General features: G+C 39.1%; 1 protein-coding gene across 6 annotated transcripts in view; it reads right to left on the bottom strand.

Annotated features, from left to right (window-relative positions):
* The window catches only part of GHR (growth hormone receptor), a 132,256-nt gene that overhangs the window by 35,881 nt on the left and 71,850 nt on the right, over positions 1–24,525 (bottom strand). The window contains exon 1 of one of the 6 annotated variants that reach the window (XM_046905278.1): positions 12,627–13,454. The exons of the other annotated variants lie outside the window; for them this stretch is intronic. Coding sequence (XP_046761234.1) covers positions 12,627–12,699 — 73 coding nt within the window. The 5' untranslated portion in view covers positions 12,700–13,454. Of the gene's footprint in view, positions 1–12,626; positions 13,455–24,525 lie in introns of those variants that run through there. 6 annotated transcript variants of the gene reach the window in all.

Raw genomic sequence — 24,525 nt, 5'->3', positions numbered from 1 at the left:
AGGTGCCGTCCCTCTGCATTTGTTTTTGTTCCTTCCCCCTTTGTCATCCCACTCTTCTTTGTGGCAGTTCCAAGTTGTGCCATTCTGAGCAGCTTTGCTCCTGTGAGGTGAAGGCAGGATGTGAAACAGGGCGCTCAGCAGTACGGTGGCAGATCCAAACACAGCACAGTCCACTGGTTTTATTTTCTGTTTGGGACACAAGCTCCCAGCTAACTTCTGTGTGGTAGCAGGAGGGAAACTGTCTCCTACCGTTCAATAAACACATAAATAAATAAATAAATAGGAATGATTTTCTAAGGGATCTACTGAGGCATCCTGAAGTAGTATAAATAGGGCTCATCTGACAACTGTGCTGCCTGCTCCATAGGGAACACTGAGCTTTTGCTATTGACACAGCAGAACATGACCACCTAAAATGTCAGAAAGAACATTCTGGTGAATATTTATGTGAATTCTCTTCAAGTCCAAAAGGGCTCGTAAGAATTACAGCTTCATTATGTGACCTTGAGCACTACCAAAGCATGTTATGGGACAGCAACAGTCCCATATCAAATGTGCTTTATGTCTTACCAATGACAAGTATTAAGTCCCCAAACTATGACAGAGCTCCCTTCAAACTGCTGCCATGGAATCCTTGTCATCTCTTCTAAAAGCTCTGTATAATGCACTTAGCCATTTGTTACAGTTTATAAATGGATTTACTTTCTGTCACAGGCATCCTGGTGAGAAACCTTTTGTTGACACAGACAATGGCAATTTCTTCTATGAAAACCATGTTTTAAGTTCACATCAAAGATATACTGAATAGACAGTAACATTTCAGCAGCTTTTTAGAAAACTGGGATATGAATTAAAAACGTCAAGATCACAGAGTCTCCGGAGCAATTTATGTCCTATCACTTGCACTGAAAAGATACAACTTCATTATGAAACTAAGAGGGGGGGACTCACGGTGGACAGGGTGTACCTAGCTAAGGCACCCACGGGACCTCTCTGCAATACATCGTACCGGCCCTTCCAGATCAAACTGAGAAAAGAAATGAAATAAAATGTTCCTTTTCTACTGTCTTAAAATGCTGATTTGCTGCATCTCATGGTGTACTTTTTGTACAGCGCCTAGATGAATCTCAGTCAAGATTCATGTTTTCTTTCTGCAGCTCTAGTGCCCAGTAAAAAAAGGATGTATGTATAGAGGAAGAAAATATGCAATAAATATGAGCCAACCTGACTGAATGCCAACTCCAGTAATACTGCCTGGATGGGAAAGGCCTATTTGCTGGCACTTGATAGCTGGCTTGGTCATGCACTTTGCCAGTGAGATCTGCATCTATCCAGTATGAAGCAGCAGGCCTCCTTCGCAGGAAAGCAGGCTGCAGAGCTTATATGGGGCTTTTCTGCACATTTCTTTGTTGTAGTGAACCTCTGTGTCAGCATCACAAACCTAGCCTTATTTTCTTTTGTCCTCTTATCCTTACCAAGGGATCACCTTCAAGGGATCTGAGCAGTTCCACTTCTGCCATTCAGACAACATTCCTCTTTTCTTTTCTTGCTTCAGTTTCTTTCTCTTCCCTACAGTCTAAACCAGTCTGACAGAGTTCCTTGGACTGCATTTACATCACGCGTGGGCCCTGCACTGCAGCATGCCCCTGGACGCAGGGCTGCACGTCTCTTGCCATCAGCTGAATGTGAGCTCTGGACCTGTCTTATCTCATCTGCCCTGGTGTTATGCAATGCCAGGACACCTTTAGGCAACATTTGCATAATGCTACCAGAACAGGCAGAGGCTGTGCAGAGAGCTGGATCCCATTCCACAGTAGCTAAGTAGTGCAGATAAGCATCTACTGGGCTACTGAGATAATTTCAGGTCTAGCATACACAACAGCATGAATTCAACCCTTGCCCATATCCCTTTCCCCCAGTTCAGCTCCTGTCCCCACTAAACCTGAACCTATTCCCTCTTCCAGGCAGTCTTGGCACCAGTGCGGGTGTCACAGAACGCACACAAGCAGCAGGCTTCCTGCTCTCAGCTCCAGGCCTTGGCCCCCTCCCAGGCCACAGCAGCTGGCTGTAGCTGCTGAGAGAAACTCAGCTTCACCTCTGCAGCCCTGGGACAAAGCATGCTCAGACATGCTTTGTGGGCAAAATGAGCAGGTCCATAGTGCTCGGTGCTAGGAGAGCTAAGCAAAGTGTGATGGCAGAGGCTTCGGAAATTTTAGTTCCCAAGTGCAAATACATTTCTACTTAGCACACACACACACAAAGTTGAGAATTCTCACAGGAGTATCAAAGTCTGAGCACGCTGTCACAGACACAGTGAAATTCAACTCTCCGGTTAAGCAGAACCAACTGAGAACATTTCAGCAGAAAGAGTTAGGCAAATTCAATCCACGCTTCCTATAGCCATTCTATCACTGGCAAGCTTGGAAACGTGGAGAAGGACACAACACCGGTCCTCTGGTGCAACAGATCCTGCAGCCACTCCCATCTGACCACCTTCCATTGCTCTTTTGCATATACCTCTGAGAAGAAACAGGTGTGTCCATAAAAGCTCCTGTAGGTAATGGAAAACAGACCCAGATATCTCCAGCTCTTCCTTGCTTACTGCGTGCTCCCACCTTCCAACCAGCACAGCAGCCCCCTCCACTCTGGGACTGCCTCCAGGTCGTCAATGATATCTGTAAGTATAAAGCTCTCTAGATTGCACAATCCCACCAAAAAAACAAAAACAAACAAACCAAACCAAAAAAAAAAAAAAACCCAAAAAAAAAAACCCAAACCCAAAAACCACAAAAAGCAACACTGACTTAACAACAGTAAAATAAATTTGTGAAACATTTTACTGATTCTTTGTGGTTCATTTAAGATGACTGCTCATAAAGAAATAGTTATGGGCAGTAATTTCAGGAGGGTACAGGGCAGATTCTGCAGCCACGTTCTGCAATGAGGTTAAAAATTAAAGGCTATACAGGAATATGAATATTAGATAGAAAATATCCTGAGGAGTTTGATAACACTAAAAAAGGAGAAATAACTGAAAGCATGTTCGGTGAAAGTACAGGTTACAAGTCTTCAGATGAAGTTCCTTTCTGTTATAATATTGCACTTAATATCAAAGCCACATTTCCCTCTGAACTGAAGTCATTTCACTGAGCTTCTGAGAAGTATTTCAGGGTAAAAAAAAAGGCCTCATTAATCACTTTCTACACTTCAGAATACTAAAAATACTGCTTGTGAGTCCTTGTGACCGAATGGTGATCAGTTTGTTTGAGTTAGTGCCTACCGACGAGCGTTCTGACTTACCCAGAAGCTCCCTTGAGAAACAGCGCTGACGGGAGCTCCGTCAGCACACTGAGGGCTGCTACGTTTTCCTATGGTATTATTTTGAAACCCTCACAGAGGGTTCTGTGGATTTTCTAGGCCACAGCTGAGTTCTCCTTGCCCTGGTGAAGTCTTTCTCTTCTCTGTTGATTATGCAGAAAAACAATGGGGAAAGTAGGGCCCATATGGCAACAGTTACGATCTTCCCAAAGGAAAAGAGAACTGATGTGTTTCTGACAATGCTTGCCATTGCAAGTAGCGGAGCTGCCAACCTCATTCCTACATTCCTAACAACAAGAACTGTGTCAGTGGTTTTGGGGAAATGCAACGCTAGGTTTCCTGGAAGCATCCTTCCTGCACAGAGCACTTCGGAATGGGATGGGCAGAAGAACTGCGTCAGGAAGTGTGCTATGAAGAGAGAAACACTGCTGGAGCACTGTGCCATCAACTTGCTAACTGGAAATACAGAAACCCGAAGGCACCGCTCTGCTATAGCACTGCTCTGTTAGGTAACTGAGAGGAGAAACTATCACATTCTATGTAGGAGACAGCAAAATCAGACACACAAATGGAAAATTATACAGTGCAGGATTTTTTGTAATGCTTCAGTACTGCTTGATGCTACCTGTCCATACAGCAACTTCTGTACTCACTTGGTGGTGCTGTTGTGGATTAAGTGCCCACCCAAAGGTCTGCACTACCACATTCACTCATGATCCACAAAAACACATTTTTAATCTCACTTTAACATAATAAAATTAAAATATTTTGGAGTAATTACAGAGGCTGGTGAAAAGAAATGCACGGAAATCTTCAGTATTTCTAAATCCCAATCTATCAGGTAGATAAAAGACTGCAGCCGTAGTGCTGAGTAAGATTGACAGAAACTTTGCGATGTAGCATGAAATATTTATTATTTGTATAAAATTATATATAAAAAAAGGCTATTGAGATTTAGCATTGTGATGCATTTATAATTGAAGGGATAAGTATGTTGAGACTCATGCTAGTACATTTAGCTGTCCAACAATTTCAACTTACATTCAAACATGCACCATTATCGTATTTTAATATAATTACAAGTGATAAAAATAATGCAGTAGCAATATTGCTAAAAGCAGTGATAGAAAAAATATTTTTGTTTTATATCGCTCTGCCTCTTTACATTCTTTGCTGGAGGCAGTTTTACTGACTGCCTTAGTATTCAGTCAATTAGCATCTTTCACAGTTGATATGGCCCTTTTACAGAAAACAGGGATCATGTGCTTGATTCGCAGTCTTACCTAAAAATGAATAACAGCTGTCCCCTTTGCCTCGCTATCTTTACAAAACAACTGTTGAACTATCCTGACAACTCCCCACTTCAGCTCACATGCTTCTTTCCTATCTGGCACCATACCTTCTGCTATGATTTCCAAATGTCCTCTTGACACATTGTGCACGTACTGCTGCATCTGCTACTAATTAGGGAGGGATATTTAGCCTGGTTTGAGAATGAGGCTGTTCAGCAGGGAAAGCAAGGCTGCAAGTTAAAAACACCTTCTCACTCCACTCCTATTAATTTGTATACACACTAAAATAAAGAGAAAAAAACCTCTGAGTCTTCTCCAGAATAAGAGCATATCTTTGCAAACGTATTCAGGTCTCTTTCCAAGACGCCGGAAAGTGATTTCTTTTGCTTTCCTTTGAACTCTGAGTCAGATTGGCTTTTGTCCACATACCTGTGCATAACAGATATTTTCTACCAAGTTGTTAAAATTGTCTAGGCTTGCATAGACTGAACAACAAATTCATGCTACCTAGCACAGCCAAACGTTGTAGTAGGTCACCATGGAACAAAAAAAAGCAGAACAAGTTATCAACTTGCCAGTAAATGTGCAAAACAAATGAGAAAGCTTTATGCTAAATAAAAAAAGAGCTTGCAGACATTGTGGAGCAAATGAGTAGAATACTTAATTATAATGCACTAGGAACCATGTAGAATAGTTGCTTAACTGATAACTAAGCAGGCTGTGATTTTTCAGTTTAATGATACAGAAATTCAACTTTGCATGAAACAGCAGAATTTGGAAATGTAGTGAGAATTTATGAGGCTTTTCAAAAGCAAGGCTTCATTTTTTTTGAATGATTACTCATTCAAAGTCCCAAGATGACTTACCCCTTGTTGCTGCAAAGGAACAGAAAATGGTGACATCTGACAATATCAAATTATTTTTTGAAAAAAATGCAAATATATTCTTGTAGGTTTTGCCTCTCTTGATACACCAGCACTGTGCTGTTTTCCTGTTTCCTGGCATTTTTAAAGCTTCCACAAGTTTGTTTTCTTTGTGTTGGTATTCTCACCTTTCTCCTTTTTATTTCAGGTCTCTTTTAAGCATTTTTAATCTACTCCAACCACACTGCTGCCCAGTTTATTCTCCAACCTTATATACTCCAACCTTAATACTAAAAATTATTTTATTTGCTCTCCCTATATCCATGTGCAGATAAGAGATTAAAATACTCAGGTGAACATGAACGTATAGTTTACATGTATGTATACACACTTGTCTCTGTTTCCACCTGGTGACCGATGTTCATTTCATCTTAATCTTCTTCCATACACTAAATGGTGTATGGAAGAAGACACCCAAAGCATGGGTGTCCAAGCTTTGGGTTTGCTTGGGCCTCAGTGAATGAAGAGGAATTGTCTTGGATTGATGTTTGAGTCATTGCTGAGTGATGGGTGTGTGTCTATAAGGCCAGTTGGTGGGGAAGAGCCACCACCATGAGGACGTGGGGTAGGATGCAGGGCTAATTACTAGCTGTCCTGGGCTGCATGCGGTCCACTGTCCGCGGGATGGACATGTCTGCACTAGAGCCATCTAAAGCCTTATTCCAAAAAGTTTCACACAGTTCAAAATGAAGCTAGAAGATAGTTATTTGAAGAACAATGTATGAATTCTGCTGATTCACTGCAGGTCTGTCACCACAATAACATTTGGGAAGAGGCTTCTTGAACATTTGGCAGCAAGACTAGGAAAATGATAGTTCCACATCTCTAAACCCACCAAGAGTGTTTCCAACAATAAATCTTAATGTCTCCCTGGAAGCTCTTACTAGGGTTCACAAAAGAAAACAAATCTGAAAAACATTATTTTAAACTCTAATACTTCTGACAGTAAAAAATGGTCCCACTCATTAAGAAGGAAAGGCCATAATTGTGAGAACTCTAAGTCCTGTTAACATATGGAACAGTTTAACACATCCAGGATGAATGCCATAAATCAACAATTAGTTATGACAGGCAGAGATTTAGCGCTCATTAATCTGACATAGAAACAAACATCTCAAATTTCCATGACAATACTGCACGTAGATTCCAGTTGTGTTCATAAGATCCTATCAAGGCATCAAGAGCCAGATGGACACAGGCCATGATTTGTTTTCAGAGTGGCATTTATCTACTTTTTAGAGAGTCATCGTAATAAAGATACTGAATAGCTGTTTGAAATATAAACAGGGCTGTCCAGCTTGCAAAAGCTGACATATCTGCTGCTGTGTACCAGATAAAAAGGTCAAATCACACATTCAGGCTGCTGAGAAACTTAACAACACCTATATGTGAACCAAATATGCTTGTTTATGGAGCCAATCTAACTCAAAGCGTTAATATATTTCATGTCTTGCAACCCAAATTTTAGAAGCATGGGAAAGGGTTTCTATTGAATTCTGTGGATGACAGTGGTATGTATAGAGCTCACTCAAAGAACTTTGGATCTTTATCAACTATAAGTATTGTCTGCCTTGTTGTCATTGTTTTATGCTAGAAGTATCTAGTAGTTACAAATCTTATTTACCTCCACAAAAGGAAAACCTAAAGTGCATTTTGTCAGCACCCACTTTGCATGCATATTCAGGTAAAAGCACTGGCCTTCATTCATTCTCTTCCAGAAAATTTTATACTCGGTTTACTTTTTCAAATTTCTCTTGTATTCCCATATCTTTATCTTTTACATCTCCAGGTTTTGCTCAGTGACCACTCAGTGCCAAGGATCTGGCAGAAATGGCATCCTTCAGCACAGCTTCCCTCAATCACTAAACAATTCTGGCAAATTTCCCTCAAAAGGGATGAAACAAATCCAGGAAGAGCCTTTAACTCCAAGTGTTGCTGGGTACAAGGGGTTCTCAGCTCCTTATAGAAGAAATAAGGGTCTAACAGCCATATTTAATCTTCTGAAATCTGAATGTTCTGACAGAGATTAATAAATTATCTTTATAGGGCTATAAACTGCAATACAGAACACTTCTGAAACTCTGCTCCCAGCAGTATTTAAATACTAATGGAACAAGAGTCAGTAAACTCTGCATGTTTTTCATTCAGAAATTGGACATGCTGTTCCTGTTTTTGAATTTAATAAGAATTAGGTGATGTAATTTTAATTAACCCTTACTAGAAGAGTATTGCAACATGTGTGGACCTATCTACGTACAACTCCCTCTTTGGAGGAAAAAAATTTGGGTGTCTGCATACGTACCTTTCACTACCCACCATCTCCACCCAACTGGCATCACAGAATCATGAAATAATTTAAACTGGAAGCCTTTCTGGCAGTTATCTAGTTCAGCTTCAAAGCAAGGCCAGCTGCAAAGGCCAATGTCAAAGCTAGCACAGGCTGTCAAGGCCCTTGTCCAGTCCATGGTGATTGTCTCTAAAGACAGATATTCTGCAGCATCCCTAGCAAAACCTACTCCATTGAAAAGGGAAAATTTTCTCCTTATGTCCTAGTGGGTGGTTGTGCTGGCAGCTTGTGATCACTGACCTTAACCTTTTACATGTACCTCCAAGAAGAAACCAGCTCCATTTGATACACAACCACTCTTGTTGTATAAATGATTGTAGGAAACTGAAATCACACTTCCCTTCTTCAGGTTAAGCAAGCTCCGTTTCTTTAGCTTCTTGCATGCCCAGTGCTGCAACCCTCCATCCACTGTGGTCTGTCAACAGTTTTCTGCAGCAAAGTCCCACACAGTCAGGGAACAGTACACAAGATACCACTGCTGAACAGACAGAAATAATCTCACCCCTTGACCTGCTTGCTATGCTCTCTAAACATGGTCCACTATGTGCTTAAGCCTTAATCTCATCCACCGTCATCCAGCTCTCTTCTCCACTTCCATGCAGCATTGAACGATTTTTCACAAGAGATCTCTGTGAAGGGGATATGTGATGGAGCACAGTTTTGTAAACTCCCTGATGTTAAACAGCATGGGATGTACCATTATGCTGCTTCTTTCCCATGTCGTTGTATAAACACATTTCTCAGTGTCAGAAAAGCTGGAGTATTCTTGCAAATTATTTATGGTAGGTAAGTGAAACTGCCAGGATGTTACTCGCCAGGAATTTTTGATCTCTGCAGACTCAGAGCTAATAAAACCTGAACAGTGATACAGGTCCTACAAAGAAAATCTCTGTACTTCATGCTTTCAGAGAGATGAGTAGCACTTGAAATTAAAAAAAAAAAAAAAAAAAAGCAAAGCAAGAGATATTTTCATTCACTCCTTTCCCAAATGTCAGTTTTGACTTGAATACTAACATACACAGGAGTTTATTAATATTCCATTCTAATTATTGAAAAATCAAAAGTTTGTGTTCTGTATCGATGAATCATAACCTACCAGTACAGCTCAGTACTGAATAAATATCACCTTTATTAATACTGTAAGAAAACATGTGAAAACCAGTAAAATAAGAAACCTGGCCCTTCACTAGGACTTAAGTATCTAGCTGGAAAACTTTGCTAGATGAAAAAATTGGAAAATAAACCAAACTTATGAAAGAGTATAAAACAAAGACTTGATATTGATTTCAGTGACTGAATTTTTTCCACACAATTCAAAAAGGCAGACAAAGAACACTGATTTCACAAGTGAAAGCAGGTTTAATAAACTTCACTATGTCCTTTATTATTTTTGTGGTCAAACTGTCCAGCTGCTGATGTTTGTGAGGAGAGTAAAAAATAAAACCAAAAAAAATTTCCCAAACCCTCCTCTAACCACCCAAAATAACTAAGAACTAACAACATTAGATAACTATTGCTAAAGTCTTTTAGGTCTGAAGTTTTTTCCCTCAGAACAGTTATTTTCAGTTCTCCAGCTACATCAGACAGCAGCACATTGTTGCCAAGAGCATGTGTTCTTGGACATAGCTGTGGGTCCTGGGGAGGGATAAAATCTCCTTAGCTGAAGAAATCCGACTGCAGAAGGCACTTCCAGGAGACTACAAGTGCTGCCCATCCTTGTTCTGAAATGTTCTTTTATTTTTTTTTTCCTTGTGTTTTTTTCCCCCTTTTTAAAGAACTGCAATTGGAATGACACTTCATACCAGAAGCAGAAAAGAAGCCAAGAACTCCCTGAACCTGACTAGTGACTTTACTATTTCCAACAGTTTCTGAGGATGTAGCACAACTACCAGGATGAAGGAGGATATATTGACGCTGCAACTCCCTGGATTCTGCACTGTTTCCAATTCACCTGCTCAGTGAACATTCCCTCAGTCATAGTGTCTTTGAACTCTTCTGTAAATTGGCAGAAAAAGGAAACCTCTGTTAGAAATCAAGTGGACTTTAGAGAACCTTACTCTTCTACCACCTTTATCATAGAATGACAGAATGGTTTGAGTAGGAAAGGACCTTAAGGACCACGTGGTTTCAACCCTCTGAGACTTTTCTCTAGAGTGAACAAGCCCAGCTCCCTCAGCTTTCCTCATAGCAGAGGTGCTCCAGTCCCTTGATCATCTTTGTGGCTTCCTCTGGGACCATTCCAGCAGCTCCACATCTTTCTTATGTTAATAATCCCAAGCTTGGATGCAGGATTCCAGATGAGGCCCCAGGAAGGCACAGTACAGGACTAATGTCAGTATTAATAGATGTCAGTAGATGTCCAAAGACAGGAGCACTGCAGTATCTGGCCCAAGAAATATAATCTTTCAGGCTCTAAAATTTATTTTATTAAACACTTGGTCGCCGATCCTGCATGCCATGAGAAATTAGCCATAAGTCTTGGGAAAAAACAGGAGGTGAGAATCTGAATTCAGCTTAGTGAAATGGCTGTGATCAAACCCTGTTCTAGAAGAATGTTAGAACTGTGGGAAGTTAAAGATGTCCTTTAATTTCCCACAATATTTCATTTTTAAAGACAAAACAAAAGGATTTCTGTTTCCACAGCCTTCAACAAATATTTCAAGAACACCAACAATAATTTAAAATAAAAATTGAAATGTCCAGATGGAAAAAAACTAGGCCATTCCTGTAAGAAACCTCTCACAGCACAAAACTAAAATGCCCAGTATATACTTCTGCCTCTTCTCAAGAGATTTCAGTTGCTCTATTTTACTGTGTTTTATGAAATACAAACTATTCTAAGCATCTAAATTGTGACATGATTCACATTGATGATAAAAGCCACATTTGAACTTTGAACACCATCTCATCTTGTTTTTAATGGTTTAGAACTGTCCTAATGTATTTACACAGGTTAAGTATCCTAAAAAGCTTGAACACAGAAAAGCTTTGGGCTAAGCACAGCATGATGAAAGTTCAGAGTAATGGTTAAAAAAAAAAAAAAAAAAAAAGAGAACAAAAGAGAAGTTTTGCAACCCTTTTAAATAGAAGAATTTTGTTGAAAATACAACTAAGTGCAACTTTCTCTGAGTTATTTAAATAGACTTTTTATTACAGATTTTCTTCATGTTTCAAATTTGGCAAAGAGATTTAATATGACACCTAGAATATGTTCACATGTACTAAGCTGTATGCTTTGAAGTGCATGCATTCTCCTAGGAAACTATCTTCTTCAGTAAGGTATTTTACAAAGTGAAAGAAAAATGTAGTCAATTAGAGACTCCCATCGTGCCCACGGCTCTACAATCACAACTCCAATATGACAAATATCTGGATACTTATATGTAATTTTAAGGAATCAGAGCCAGCAATTTATCTACTTAGAGATCCATGAAAAGAAAAGTGTTTTATGTGGCCCACATAGCACTTACAAAATATTAAATTCACATCAAATTACAGATAAACAGATAGACAAACTGTTTTTTTTTTTCTTTCTGCTGAGGGAAGAAAAACATCAAAATATTCTTTTAAATTTGATATATTGATGTTTCATTGAGAAAGATGATCTCTAAGATCAATAACATCTTTGTATCTTGAACTTTGTCCTGCCTGCATTCAGGCAATTTGGCTTAGCTAATTCTTAAATTTCTTTAAGAGTAAAACTTTTATAAAACAGTTCTTATACTCACATGCTTTTACTGATAGCTTTTATCTGTTAGTACATTACTCAGACCAGGAAAGCTAGGTGGTGCACATTAGTCAGATTATTGAGACATTTAATTTGCTGTTTTCACTTTCAACATTAGTTGTTAATTTCACAACAACTAAAAAAGACTTTAATTTGATATGAGAGCTCTCTGTTGAAGTTGTAATTTAAGGAAATACAAGGAAACAAACAGCAAAGCAATTAGAGGAACATCGCTTTTCCAATTCCCATTAATACTCCATCGGTCTATAGCCATCTCATCCTTGAAATTCTAAGGCTACATCAGTGTATCCATCATAATCTAATTAGATCAATAATATGCACAATCTTCATAACTTCAGATAGAAAAGTTCCAAAAACAAACAAAGAGAGGAATCAAGCTGATAAATGACAAAAGGCTTCACAGTTAAAAGATCAGTAAGATCCATGCTTAAGTGATGTATGGAGCTCAGTCCTTCATTTAGTATAGGCCATGCTGGTGCTAAAGGTGCTCATTCACAACACAGAAATGTCAGAGAGGAACAAGTGTTTGCTTGCTGTCCTAAACAATGTTATAATTGACATTTATATTAATCCAGTCAGTGTTTTTTACACGCAAGAATTTGGCAGATTAGGCTGTTTTGAAGACAAGGAGGAAGCCAAGCATTGTACTCTACTGCTGGTGCTTCTCTTGTCTGAGAAAACGGTGCCAAATTCACAGTCCAAAGCAAATGTGCAGCTCAGCCAGTGACAGTGCAGCTTTTCCCATAGCATTTCATCAATACATTTTAACCTGCTTCACAGAGATTCTCTCTAAAATGTCTGTAGTGCAGTTACACTTACAGAAGTCCTCTGTCCACTCTGCTGACAAACAGAAACAATTATGCCTCTTGACCCTAACGATTTTTTTGATGCAGCTTGTTAGCAAACAGCCTGACTTCAACAGCACATCTAAAAGCTATGAAAAAGTAGGCAGCTCGAAAAAGGTCAAATGTAACATATCAAAGATTTAATACAAATACCTGCTCGTACAAGCATCTTCCTCAAGCAGCTGCTGGTAAGCAGAAACCACAGGCAGCAGCATCCCTTTCTCATATCTCAGCAGAGACTCCGTGGTCACTGCCTGCCACTGTGGTGCCTGTGTCACTTATAGCTTCTCCACACTTTACTCATCTGAGTGGAGATACTCTAAATTTGGTGTTCGTCGCATGAAAAAAAGTGTTTTAGAAAACTTCACGCAGGATAATTCAGCCTTTTCAGTGTATAAGCAAAAGGGAAAAATAGGCTTATTATTTGAAACTAAATACTGTCTTCTTTGAAAAGCTCCATTTCCATTTTTATTTTTGGATCACATTATTCAGCAGGGGGAAAGGCTGGAGGATCACAGTGAGCAACAACTGAAGTTTGAAAAGGGGAAATTTCACACAACTGGCCGTGTCTATGCTCTGAGCACATCAGTGAATTGAAGCAACATCAAGTGGCACTCAGGAAATCTATGCAACTTGAGCAACCCTGCAGACAAAGTGTTCCAGGTGTTGCTGATGCTGTCAAAATCTTTAAAATCAAATAAAAGTTTTTTATTTCAACTTGCCTGCATTAGGCAAGAAATATATATATACGCTGGGTACAGAAAAATTGAAGAGCATGTATGAACATAAGCTCTATTCAGAAATAAATGTGTGGGTGGCCATTTCATAGTTTCCCATGGTAACAATTAGTTATGGACTCACAGTAGTACAAATCCTTGCTTGTAGGAAGAAGAGCAGTGTTTCTCCAAGTACACAGATTTATGCAGAAATCAAGAATGTGCTGGGGGTAACGTCAGTGCTTTCTCAGCTAGCTAGTGCTGTCCCCTGCCTACTGACAAACACACAGCTGCTTTCCTGCTTCGTCAGTGTTGGAAGAATACATACATTTTTCTATCATTTTCCTCTGCACAATAAATGCAATGCTGTTGACAGGCAATACTACATAACTTCAGCAGTTTCATCACCATAATACCTGATCAACTTGAACCAATTAAGGAATTTATTCTCAAAGTGCCTTCTTACTTGATAGCTAGGGAACTGATATTAAGTAGGATATAGATATTAACTGATATGTCAAGATTCTCTTATCAACAAAAGAATTTTTGTGGTGCAGACAGAAGTTGAAAGCTTGCTGCAGACCAATGCCTCTCTTACAGAACTATTACTCTTCCTAGAGTTTCAGGGATTTTGTCTGCTATCAGACAGATAAGCACATCCAGAAGCTCATCCTTTTCTGTAAATGTGCTCCCACTTCATCTGAAGGGCTCAGGTTATTGTGACTTCTTTGACTTTCTACTGACGTTGATGACAGGTATGTCTGATAAGGACAACACAGGTAATTGAAGCACATTTCCTCCAAAAAACATCAGCAACAACAACAACAACAACAAAAGGGTAATGTAAGACAGTTCGTGTATGAACTACCTAACTAATAAAACAACAACAAAACAATAAATAGGCTTAATTAATAAAAGCAACTTCACTCACACTTTAGCACTGAACTAAACTTCATTTGAGTGGAATATAGCCTCAGCATCCTGCACAGTGGCTTTCTGGACATCACCTGCATATTGGTCTGCAAGGATTTGATTAGGCCAGCTCTGTTCCTCCTAGTAACACATCTGTGCTCCAGACATCCCCAAAATGGAGTTATATGTTTTAATCCTTATCTATGATCTAAGCTTTTCCATGATTTAAAGGAAGGAGAATTTCTTCACGTGCATTTTTCTGTAATTCTCATATTTCTATCATTCTGTAATTAAAATCTATGCTAACACAGAGGAAATGCTGTGGGATTTCCCCACCCTTTTAAGAAGTCAGGGCAAGTTAACTCTCGTAAAAGAGAAATATCCGCAGCTCTTAAAAATGTAATCTGTTAGATGATTATAACGGCTTTTCATAAATGCAATTGACTACACAATGGGATTTCTGTAGGCAACTAGAACAACACAGAGAGCCCATCTCTGTTTAAATCTACAAGCAATATCCATGTAAGCCATTATTATTATTTTTTTTTAATTGGTCCTTGCTTCTTTTATTAAAAGAGGTTAAGAATCACATCCTAAGTCTAATACTACGTTTTTTTAAAGGGATAGCTATGACTAGGAAAAACACTGTTTCTAGAAAGTCATTATGTGTTACTCAGGTATCTTAGGATTACTGGAGATCTCAATTTTATTTCACACATCTTTGCAAGCTGCTGAGATGTACAACCCAGGGGAGGGAAAGCTTTTGTCATGGTCCTAAATTGTATTTCTTAAGGAATTTCAAAGGAACATAATGGAATTAAGTAGCAAGACATTAACTGTGGGTACCTCTCCAAGCAAAAAACAAAAACAAAAAGCAAACAACAACAACAACAACAAAAACAGAGCCTCAAGAAAAACTGCACTTTTGACTAAACAAATGGAAAGAAAAAAAAAAAAAAAACATGTTTAATTTCAACAGTAACAAGAGCTCATAACTGAAAAACAGAGTTTAACAATAACTTACAATCAAGCCTTCTGTTACAAAGCTGGAAAACACAGAACAAACAGTAACCCCAAAAGATACAATCCTGTCACAGTTTTTCCTGTAACTGGAACTGCTCCTTAAGTTTACCATCAAGATAAGATGGTGCAGCCGGCTGTAAAGCCTGCTGTTCTGTGGGAACAAGATAATAAGTCAGGTTGAGGCTTCTGCAAGGAAGATATAGTTATTCTGGGGTGGTCAGTATGTTTGGAAAGAATCCTTCACCTCCTGTGGAACACTAACTGGAAGCTGTTGAGCACTTATCTCAACAAAACATTCACAAGATTGCACCATGGGCAAATATGCCCAGGAGGCCAAATTGTGTAAAGCGTGTTCCCTGTGGTAAAAAAAAAAAACATATACTTGACTGGTGAAGCAAACAAAGAGCAACTCAGAGAAAAACCTGCTTCAGACAACTAGCAGTGTACATGGACTGGCAACAGTAGATAGAAGAAGAGCAGCTAGATATTTGGGCTAAGCACATTAAATTCCACCAGTTTGATATTTGCTATCTGTCTTAATGTGAAGTCTCATTCTGGAAGGTTCTGCAATATTAATGAAGTATTTCTGTAGAAATATACGTAACTCTACTTAATTAATTACCTTTCACAGGAATGGGAGGATGAACAGCTTCAGCTGTGAGAGCCAAAGAATCCCCCAGGGCTCACATAATCACAGCATATCCCAAGCTGGAATGGACTCACAAGGATTACCAAGCTCAGAGCCTGGCTCTCCACAGGACCACCCAAAAATCAAACCCTATGTCTGAGAGTGCTGTCCAAACACTTACTGAATTCCATCAGCTCGAGGCTGTGATAAATGTCCTGGGCAGCCTGTTTCATGCCAACTGCTCTCTGGTGGAGAACTTTTTCCTGCCCTCTCCCCCCCCTCCCCCCCCCCCAACTCCCCTGGCACAGCTCCATGCCGTTCCCTCGGGCCCTGTTGCTGTCACAGAGAGCAGAGCTCAACGCTGCCCTCTGCTCCCAGTGAGGAACTGTAGCCACCATGAGGCCTCCCCTCAGCTCCTCTGCTCTGGGCCCAACAAACTCAGGGACCTCAGCTGCTCATGTGTCTTCCCCTCTAGACACTCCACCATTTTTGCAGCCCTCCTTTGGACACACTCTACTAGCTGTACATCCTTGTTGGTTGGCTGTTGGCTGCCAGGGGACACTTCTGATCTGAGTTCACCTTAGTGTCAGCCATAATCCCAAGATCACTTTCCACAGGGCTGCTCTCCATCCTCTCATCCTCTGCTCTATACCAATATCCAGGCTTGCCACACCCCGGCAGCAGGATCTGGCATTTGTTTTGTTGAACTTCATGTGGTTGGTAATTGTCCAGCCCTCCAATTTGTCAGGATCTCTCTGCAAGGCCTCTCTAACCTTGAGGGAGTCAACAGCTACTTCTAATTTAATCCTATCCACAAACTTCATTATTATACCTCCAAGTCTAGTATTTAGATAACGTATGAAAACACTAAAGAGAACTGGCCTGAAAATGGAGCCTTTAGAACCCCATCTAGTGGCTGGTTGCCAGCCTGATCAGGCTGGTTGCCAGCCTGATGTAACTCCATTTACCAACTACTTGAGTGCGACCCATCAGTCAACTGTTCACCCATCACATTATGTTCTTGTGTAGCTGTTTGCTGGACATTTTGCCCAGAAGGATAATGTGAGAAGTGGTATTAAAAGCTTTGCTGAAATCGAAAAAGATTACATCAACAGGTTTTCCCTTGTCAACTATATGAGTAAACTATATCATAAAAGGAGATTAAGTTTATTAAACATGACTTTACTCTTGTGAACCTGAGTTGGCTATGATCAATGACTGTATTTTCAGGTGTTTTTCAGTAAGAACTGCAAAGCCTGCTTTTCTGTCTCTGCAATGTGTGACATAATCCAGCCAAGACATCAATTTAATTTTGCAAGGCCCTAGATGTGTGCCATGGGTAACAGGATACTTGGGGCTTTTCTGATTAATGTCTACAGCATCCTATCGTGCAAATGGATTCAGAAAGAAAAGATAGTAAGATATTGATCTTGCATCCATTTCATCACTTGAGGAGTTGTATCAGATATAAGCATTTTTTTTCTGTGAAGTGGTTTAATAGATCTTCACAGCAAGAAGTGCTGAGCTTTGGAGCCAAGTGGAGGCATCCTTAGTTAAGAGGGCTATTTTTGTCTAAAACAGATGAGGCATTTACACTCAAAGATAATTACACTAGTTAGCAAGAACAACCACCCACTACAAGCCCACTGAAGAATAAAACAGAGAATGAAGCAGTTTGCTAGAAAAGAATTTATGTTATTTCTATATACATCAGCATTTTTTTTTTTACTGTTCACCTGTGTCATATACTTTCCTTGGAATACATTAAGAATTGATTGAAGTCGTGCAGAATAGTCAGATCAGTGACTTCCACCTCCTAACACCTTAATCAAAGCAATCCCAAAATATCAACACGTAGCCTATGACAGGTAACTCTTGTGTGTTATATTCTGCCCTCAACCATTTTTTTTGTTGCAGAAGTCCTTGAAAATGGACACTAAGAATGTGAAAAAAACATTTCTTTTCCTTGCCAAGCCCTGAACCACTAATAATTTCCATTCCCTTAATAACCACTTCTATCTTCCAGAAAAACACTTCACTGCAAGCAAAGACCAACCCAGGATATATACAAGTAGATTAAAACAGATGGTTTGAATTAAATCCTATACAACAGCAAACGTATTTGTCATAAGGGTTTTTATTGAAATAATTATGAATATTAACTATTTGATCATTACTAGCAAATAATGGAGTATTAGCATTTACAATTATTACCTGCATTCACTTCCCTATGCTTGCAATTTCCTGTTCAAAGTCAAATTATTACATTTATTACTTTGTCTTGTGCTTCAGTGCTTTAGAGACAGAAAAATATCAAAGAGTGTAATGACATTATTTTACTTTGTCAATGCTGTTTAAAATTCAAAATTTAGTAAATGTCAACATAGTTTTTTTCTGCTTTATTGTAGGCACGGGTGGCAAGCAGTAAGTGCCTTTTAAAAGAAACATGATACACACAGGGTTTGCCAGCCAGGCATGTTATTGTTGTGGTTATTTTGTCTTTACAAAGAAATAAACAGCATATATGGATTCAAATATAAACTCTTGATCCAAGTAAATTCACACTTGCTTGTAAATTTCCTGCGTCAGCCTTGTCTCTAAAGCCAAGACTGCACATTGCTAGGGGAATAATAAACAAACAAAATCCCAAACCAAAGAAAAAAATATATTTATTTCCCTTCAGTATGTTTCCCTGAACATATTCTGGGTATGAGTTAGGGAAAGCCCACAAAGGACACACTTTACATGCTTGGTGGATCTTTTTGCCTTTCCCCCATCCAACTGCACTCCATCATCACAGCAGCGCAGTGCTGGAGAGTTTGCACCGAGATGAGCAGGAATCCAGGAGGCCCTGGATGCCTGCTGCATGCTCACACTCGTCTCTTTCACTCTCTTGGCACCATTCAGGGTTGCACAGATTTCTGTCACGTCCGAACATGGAGCTTTCCAAGCAGAAAAGTTCTTCTCTATTTATTTTCTTATGGACTGTAGAAGGGAAACATCCTTAGATGTTTCTCCTGTGGGAATTGATCATTTATTCCTTTATTTAATGTTTTGATGAATTTTTAACCTATGAAGACCCGTCCATTTTATCCCCTGGTAATTTTCAAAGGACTTCTGCTATGTCGCTGTAGCAAAGGCTTTCTCTGTGCTTGTTGAAATCTTGGGAGCAAACAATAAGCACTTTTTGAAAGAAACATGGTTTACACAGACTTCAAAATATATCATATTATTCCATGTATTTACCAATTTACATATATTTTCAAGTTTATTTCCATTTCCCTTGCCTGGAAGGCAAACTTTCAGGTGTTTCCTTGAGTCTTTTTTAATAATTGGTGTCAATTCTGCTATATCCTGTTTCTTTGGTGTCAAGGCTGATGTAACTGATAAATTCCCAGCCACTGTTACCTATTTCATTCTTTGAAACTCCAAGGTAAATCTCCTTGACCAACTTAATAAGATTGAAATACAGGAGTAAAGAGAAATTACAAGTGGCTCTTCCTATGATTATCAATACTATAAGCCTATCTTACAACAATACTGTGTGCCTTATCATGGAAGGTTTTTTCATCTTTTTTTTTTAAACACATCTTGTGCTTCAGGAAAAAAACAAAACAAAACAAAACAAAACAAAAAAAACGAGTATCACTGCATAAGCAAGGATTCAAAATCCCCAGCAGGGTGACAGTTTTTTCAGCCCCTGCCACAAATTAATTGTTGCTGTTACTGTTTAATAGATGAAGTACATTTCTGTAATGAGCAAGGAGAAAGCAAGGTAGAAAAACTGTCCTGTTAAATATCAAAACTTCCTCCAGATTCAGAAGCTGAAGAGACCCGGTCTATAGTCTGTGGTTCTCCCAGGTTCTCCCTAGCATCACTCTTAGGCTACTGTTCTTTAGTTAATTCTTAGCACTTCTCCAGTAACAGTGAAAAGAAATAACCTAGACCAGAAGTTCTGGGGAACAGTACCAAAGCCTTGCTGTGGAGGCCCACTCAGTGATCAAGCCCCCCAGCATTATCCCTTTCCCCTTTTCATCATCAGTGGAAGTGGGTGATCACCAGTGTATCTGCATACTGCTATGGAGAGTAACTAGGAAGACTAGAGAAACAGCCAACATTTGAAACAAACAACCGAGGGACTGTCACGGTCAAGTTCATCAAGAATTCTGCTAGGCTGGACCAAACCATACTCCAAATGGCAGCTCTAGTTGCTGAAGTGCCCAACTATGCAGAAAGTGCTTCTGCAACCCTGAAAATGATCTGTTTCTGTTGAGGGTGGTTAGCAGTACAAAGCTTTATGACAGACACTCTGTGTGACTCAAGGATGGCACCCTGTGATTTCTGCTCTGAAATGCTTCTCTGTTGCTTCTGGCCCTTTGGAATGGTTAAAGAGAGCAGTGATGTGCAAAATAGTGCTGAGGTGTCTAACAATACTTCCTCATGTACAGTGATACAAACCAGATCTATTCAGTGACCATTCTCCAATTTCCAGTCACGCTTTTATTCTGTTTCAGATCAGATCCTACTACTTTTGAAGACCATAGCATGGAAATAAAAGGTGCAACACTGCAGACAGTCTCTCGGTTCTATAAGTCCCTCATATATTAAATTCGGCAGTGCAAACTATTGCACAATGATAACTGTACCATTGGTTGAATTCCTGAAAAATATTTACTGTTTGTTTCAAACAGTCATTTCATAATACCCTGTGAATGTGCAGTAACAATTTATTTTTCCAGTTGCAGTTGGTAATACTCAAATCATTTGCTCTCCATTTACCTCTGCACAGAATGATTCATTACAGCTCATGCAATATGCTTTTGAAATATGAGTGTTTATTTGCTTGAGCTATTTTTCCTTTTCTTGATGCACTGTCAGTTTATTACCTGAGGTTCATTTGGTTAGTGCATTACAAACAGTTCATATAATTCATACAAAAAATAAAATTACATTTGTAATACCAGAATGAAAGTTCAAGTAAAAGCTAATTAAGAATTTTCTCAACTATTATCTTCCTAGCTGTAACAAATTTGTTTTGTACTTTTCTTGCTGTCTCCATTATCTGATCTTCCTCCTTCAATACATGAACTGAAAGCATATTATGGGCAAAATTTGTTTCAAACTAGCCTCATGGATTCTCCTCCAGAACCAAGTCACAAATGATCACTCTGAGCAAGAAGTATTTGGTGCAGCTCATCTCTGGTAAAAGAGGAGCAGACATGGTTCATAGGAGGACCAGAGTGTATATTGGTGGCTTGGCTACTTGGGAAAGAGAAGACATACATTGGTATTTTGAGCCCTGCAGCTGATATACAGAATGACTAACTTTTCCTTCTTGCTACACCTGGCACTAACTACAGATGTGTCACTAATTTTTGCAAGTGACCCCACAAAAGACAGCAGAAGACAACAAATTGATGATTTTGTGTTTTAGAGAGAAGAAAATACAATGACAGCTAAGAAGGAATGAAGAAAATCTAAGCAAGAGCAGACATGCTACAGATATCTGAGATAACTGGTCAGGAAAATTGGCATGTACGTTATTCTGCAAGGTGCCTGAAGCTGACTGCTCACAGTGTGGTCTTTTGGCATGTCTGTGAGTGAAGATACCCAAAAGCTCAAAACACTTCACTAAATGCTGGAGTCACAGATGTGGTTTAGAGAAATGGACAAAAGGCACAAGTCTTTTGAAATGCATATCAGCATTTCAACTACTGGATATACTCAGTTACAAACCTAAATATGGATTTTGATGGGCATAATTTAAGGCTACTATAACTGAAAATTTCAGGACTATGTTTTTCTTTTCTGTGTTCTCTTGTGTACAGTTCATTTCCAGAATGTAGTTTCCACACTTAGAAATACTAAGTCCCTTCTTGTTAATCATATATGCTATCCACACAGAAGAAAGACAAGATGAAATCCTTTCTTTGCCATATGAGAGCTTAGATACTGTCATATTGGACCACATAAAATACTTATCTGTTATACATACTGATCAAGAAGTAAGAACAGTGAAACCAACTCAGAAGCACACAGACTCAAGGCCCTCCCTCAAAATTTTCTGACAGTTATCAAAGCTATGCCTAATCAGAATGGAAAGTCATGATGGAAATATTACTTGGTTCCTGCCAAAATGAGTGTTCTTTCCAGCAGGAATGGCTTAGCAGTATCAGAGCAGTATAACTTACGTTTACCTGAGCCAAGCTTCCTGATCTTGGCTCCTGGAATGGCTTCTGTGGCAATTTCTACTACATAATGGAGTATTTTTTCTTGCTCAGAAATACTTCTGGAAATAAGGCAAGTATTCTAAATACTTTGCCTGTTTAAAATCTGTTATAAAACTTGTCATTTTTAAATATGAATTCTCAACAATTCTGCTGCTGTTCCTGTAAAAGAGGATTCACCAAGCTGACAGCAATATCTAACATTTATTTTACTACCAACTCTGCTCTGGTTTGTATTCCATAATTATTACTTATATAATTGAGACACTAGCAAATATACATCAGTTAGAAGAACTAAGGAAAAGAAAACAAACACAGTGACTACCAACTATATTATGATACTACTATTCACAAAGAAGAAGGAAGGGAGTCTGCAGCTTAAGGTAGAGATTCTGCCCTTTCTCATTACCCTCTCCTACTCCAAACAAGATTAGAATAGTTTTATATGGAAATATATAACTCACCCTGATCACCAAAAAAAAAAAAAAAAAAAAAAACAAAAAAAAAAAAACCACTTAAAAAATAAGTGTTCATGTATGAGAAATGGTTTGTCACTGCACTGACTGCAGTGTGAGTTTGCCTAAATCAGAAAATGTGTTCAGCCAAAACCCCACAGTGTCACTGATATTTACTGAGAATTTCAGACCAGATAATGAAGTTCTTGCTATCTCCCAGCTCCAGATACAAATGGAAAGTTCCCTTTCTCAGCCAAGAATATGCTTCAATTCAAAAGCACCTTACTGCTTAGATTAAGAATTCTTCTGTGCATCACAAAAGTAAAACATATGCCTTTAGACAACTTCAGTCTTCTACTTAACTTCATGGTGACACTAAGAAGCCACTAGTTATCCCTTCAGTCCATTAAGAAGACTCCTCACCTTGGCTGGCAATAGAAGATCTACAGCACATGGCTGAGCAGCTACACCATTTCACAGTAGAATGTATGCAGAATTATATAGATCCAAACAAGGCACTGGATTCACTGATTCCTTTCCATCTAGGAATATTCTAAGGCAGATGTGAGCATGAGACTGTTCAAAATGCAGACACCCGGACACCAATATATATTTTGTTTTATTCAAGTTAGGCCAAAATCCAGTAGCCTAGACACCTGTAACTGTCTCAGACTGCCTGCTTCAAAAGGCATAGGTCCCCTATAGGCTTGATGGGCTGTCTGCAAGTCTCATGCAGGTATTTTAGATACCTAGAGGTTCTCCATATGATTCATACATGTATGAGTGTCATCCTTAGGTATCCAGCCTCCCACAGAATCAGTACAGAGAGAATCAATACTGTCCCGAGAAAAAAGAACAGCTGATGGTGTTGATTTAGTTGGCTGAAAACATAAAGTTCAGGGGCATTTGAAATGCCTGGCCTAAAGCTTTTTATAGAGCTCAATAAACTTCTGTTTATTCCAGGACAGTACAGATGTCCTACAAGTCCTGTGTTGTCTCTGTGAGTCTCATACAGATATCTGAGGTGCCCAGAAGTGTCTTTAATGACAATAAAGCCTACACGTGGCCTGTGGATTAAATCCCTACTTCTATAATTGGCAGCTCTGACGCCTAGAGCACACCTAAATGCAGTTCAATTTGGACATGGAAACATACAAAGCACTCAAGCACAGTGAGAGGGCAGACCGTAGCACAACAGAAAGACATTTTCAGGGAAGTAAAGCCTGGATTTCATGTGTATCAGAAGGGCAACTAACTGAACATACTTCTGAAGGAAAAAAAACCAACCAAACAACAACAAAAAAAAAAAAAACCAAGGAAAACAGAGCATTTGAGCATAAGAGTTTTACACGCTGACTGAAAAAAAAAAAAGAAAAAGAAAAAGAAAAAGAAAAAAAAGGGACACAGAACATTAAACTCATTTCTGAAGTCTGAAGTCAGACCAGATAAAAGGCAAAGTAAATTCAGGCTCGCAGCTCCTAAAATCACTGTTGCACAAAAACAGTTTACTCAGAAATATTTTCCACAGTTCTATCAGAAAACACAAACATTTCATTAGACCTACTCCAGAGAATGAATTAGCATAGCTGCAATAGTGTAGAATAAACTTTGATTTAGTATAGAGAAATGATAAAAGGCATTTCCTACTTCTTTCACTGGGAAGAAATTAGTTTTGGAACTATGAGTTTACGTATTGTTTTATTAACTGGGACTAATTCCAGGTTTATCCTCTCCGTCCTTACATGACCTGCACTGGTCAGTTGTAGACAAGGAACCAGCAGACAAAACTTATTTTACTTCCTAAACATTTTGTAACCTCTGCCTGCGGCAATTCAGCCCCTTTGGATGTCAGCTGCTATACTGAGCCAAAACACTTAAGCGTATGCTTAGATACAGAGTTGAAACACCAGAGTTACATTAATCTCAAAGACAAATAGCTGGTGCGTACTTGAATACAAACTCATAGTTTTCCTTGAAGCAGGACTACTATTGCACAGAAGTCAGCAAAACTTCCATGAATCACTCCAGCCTCTTGTTCATGTGCCTCGTTAGCTAAAACAAAGCTCTGCAATTTTCAAAAGTACATAATCC

The sequence above is a fragment of the Gallus gallus genome, chromosome Z, assembly GCF_016699485.2.
Source record: "Gallus gallus isolate bGalGal1 chromosome Z, bGalGal1.mat.broiler.GRCg7b, whole genome shotgun sequence".
Lineage (NCBI taxonomy): Eukaryota > Metazoa > Chordata > Aves > Galliformes > Phasianidae > Gallus > Gallus gallus.
This window is presented reverse-complemented; position numbering and strand designations above follow the sequence as displayed.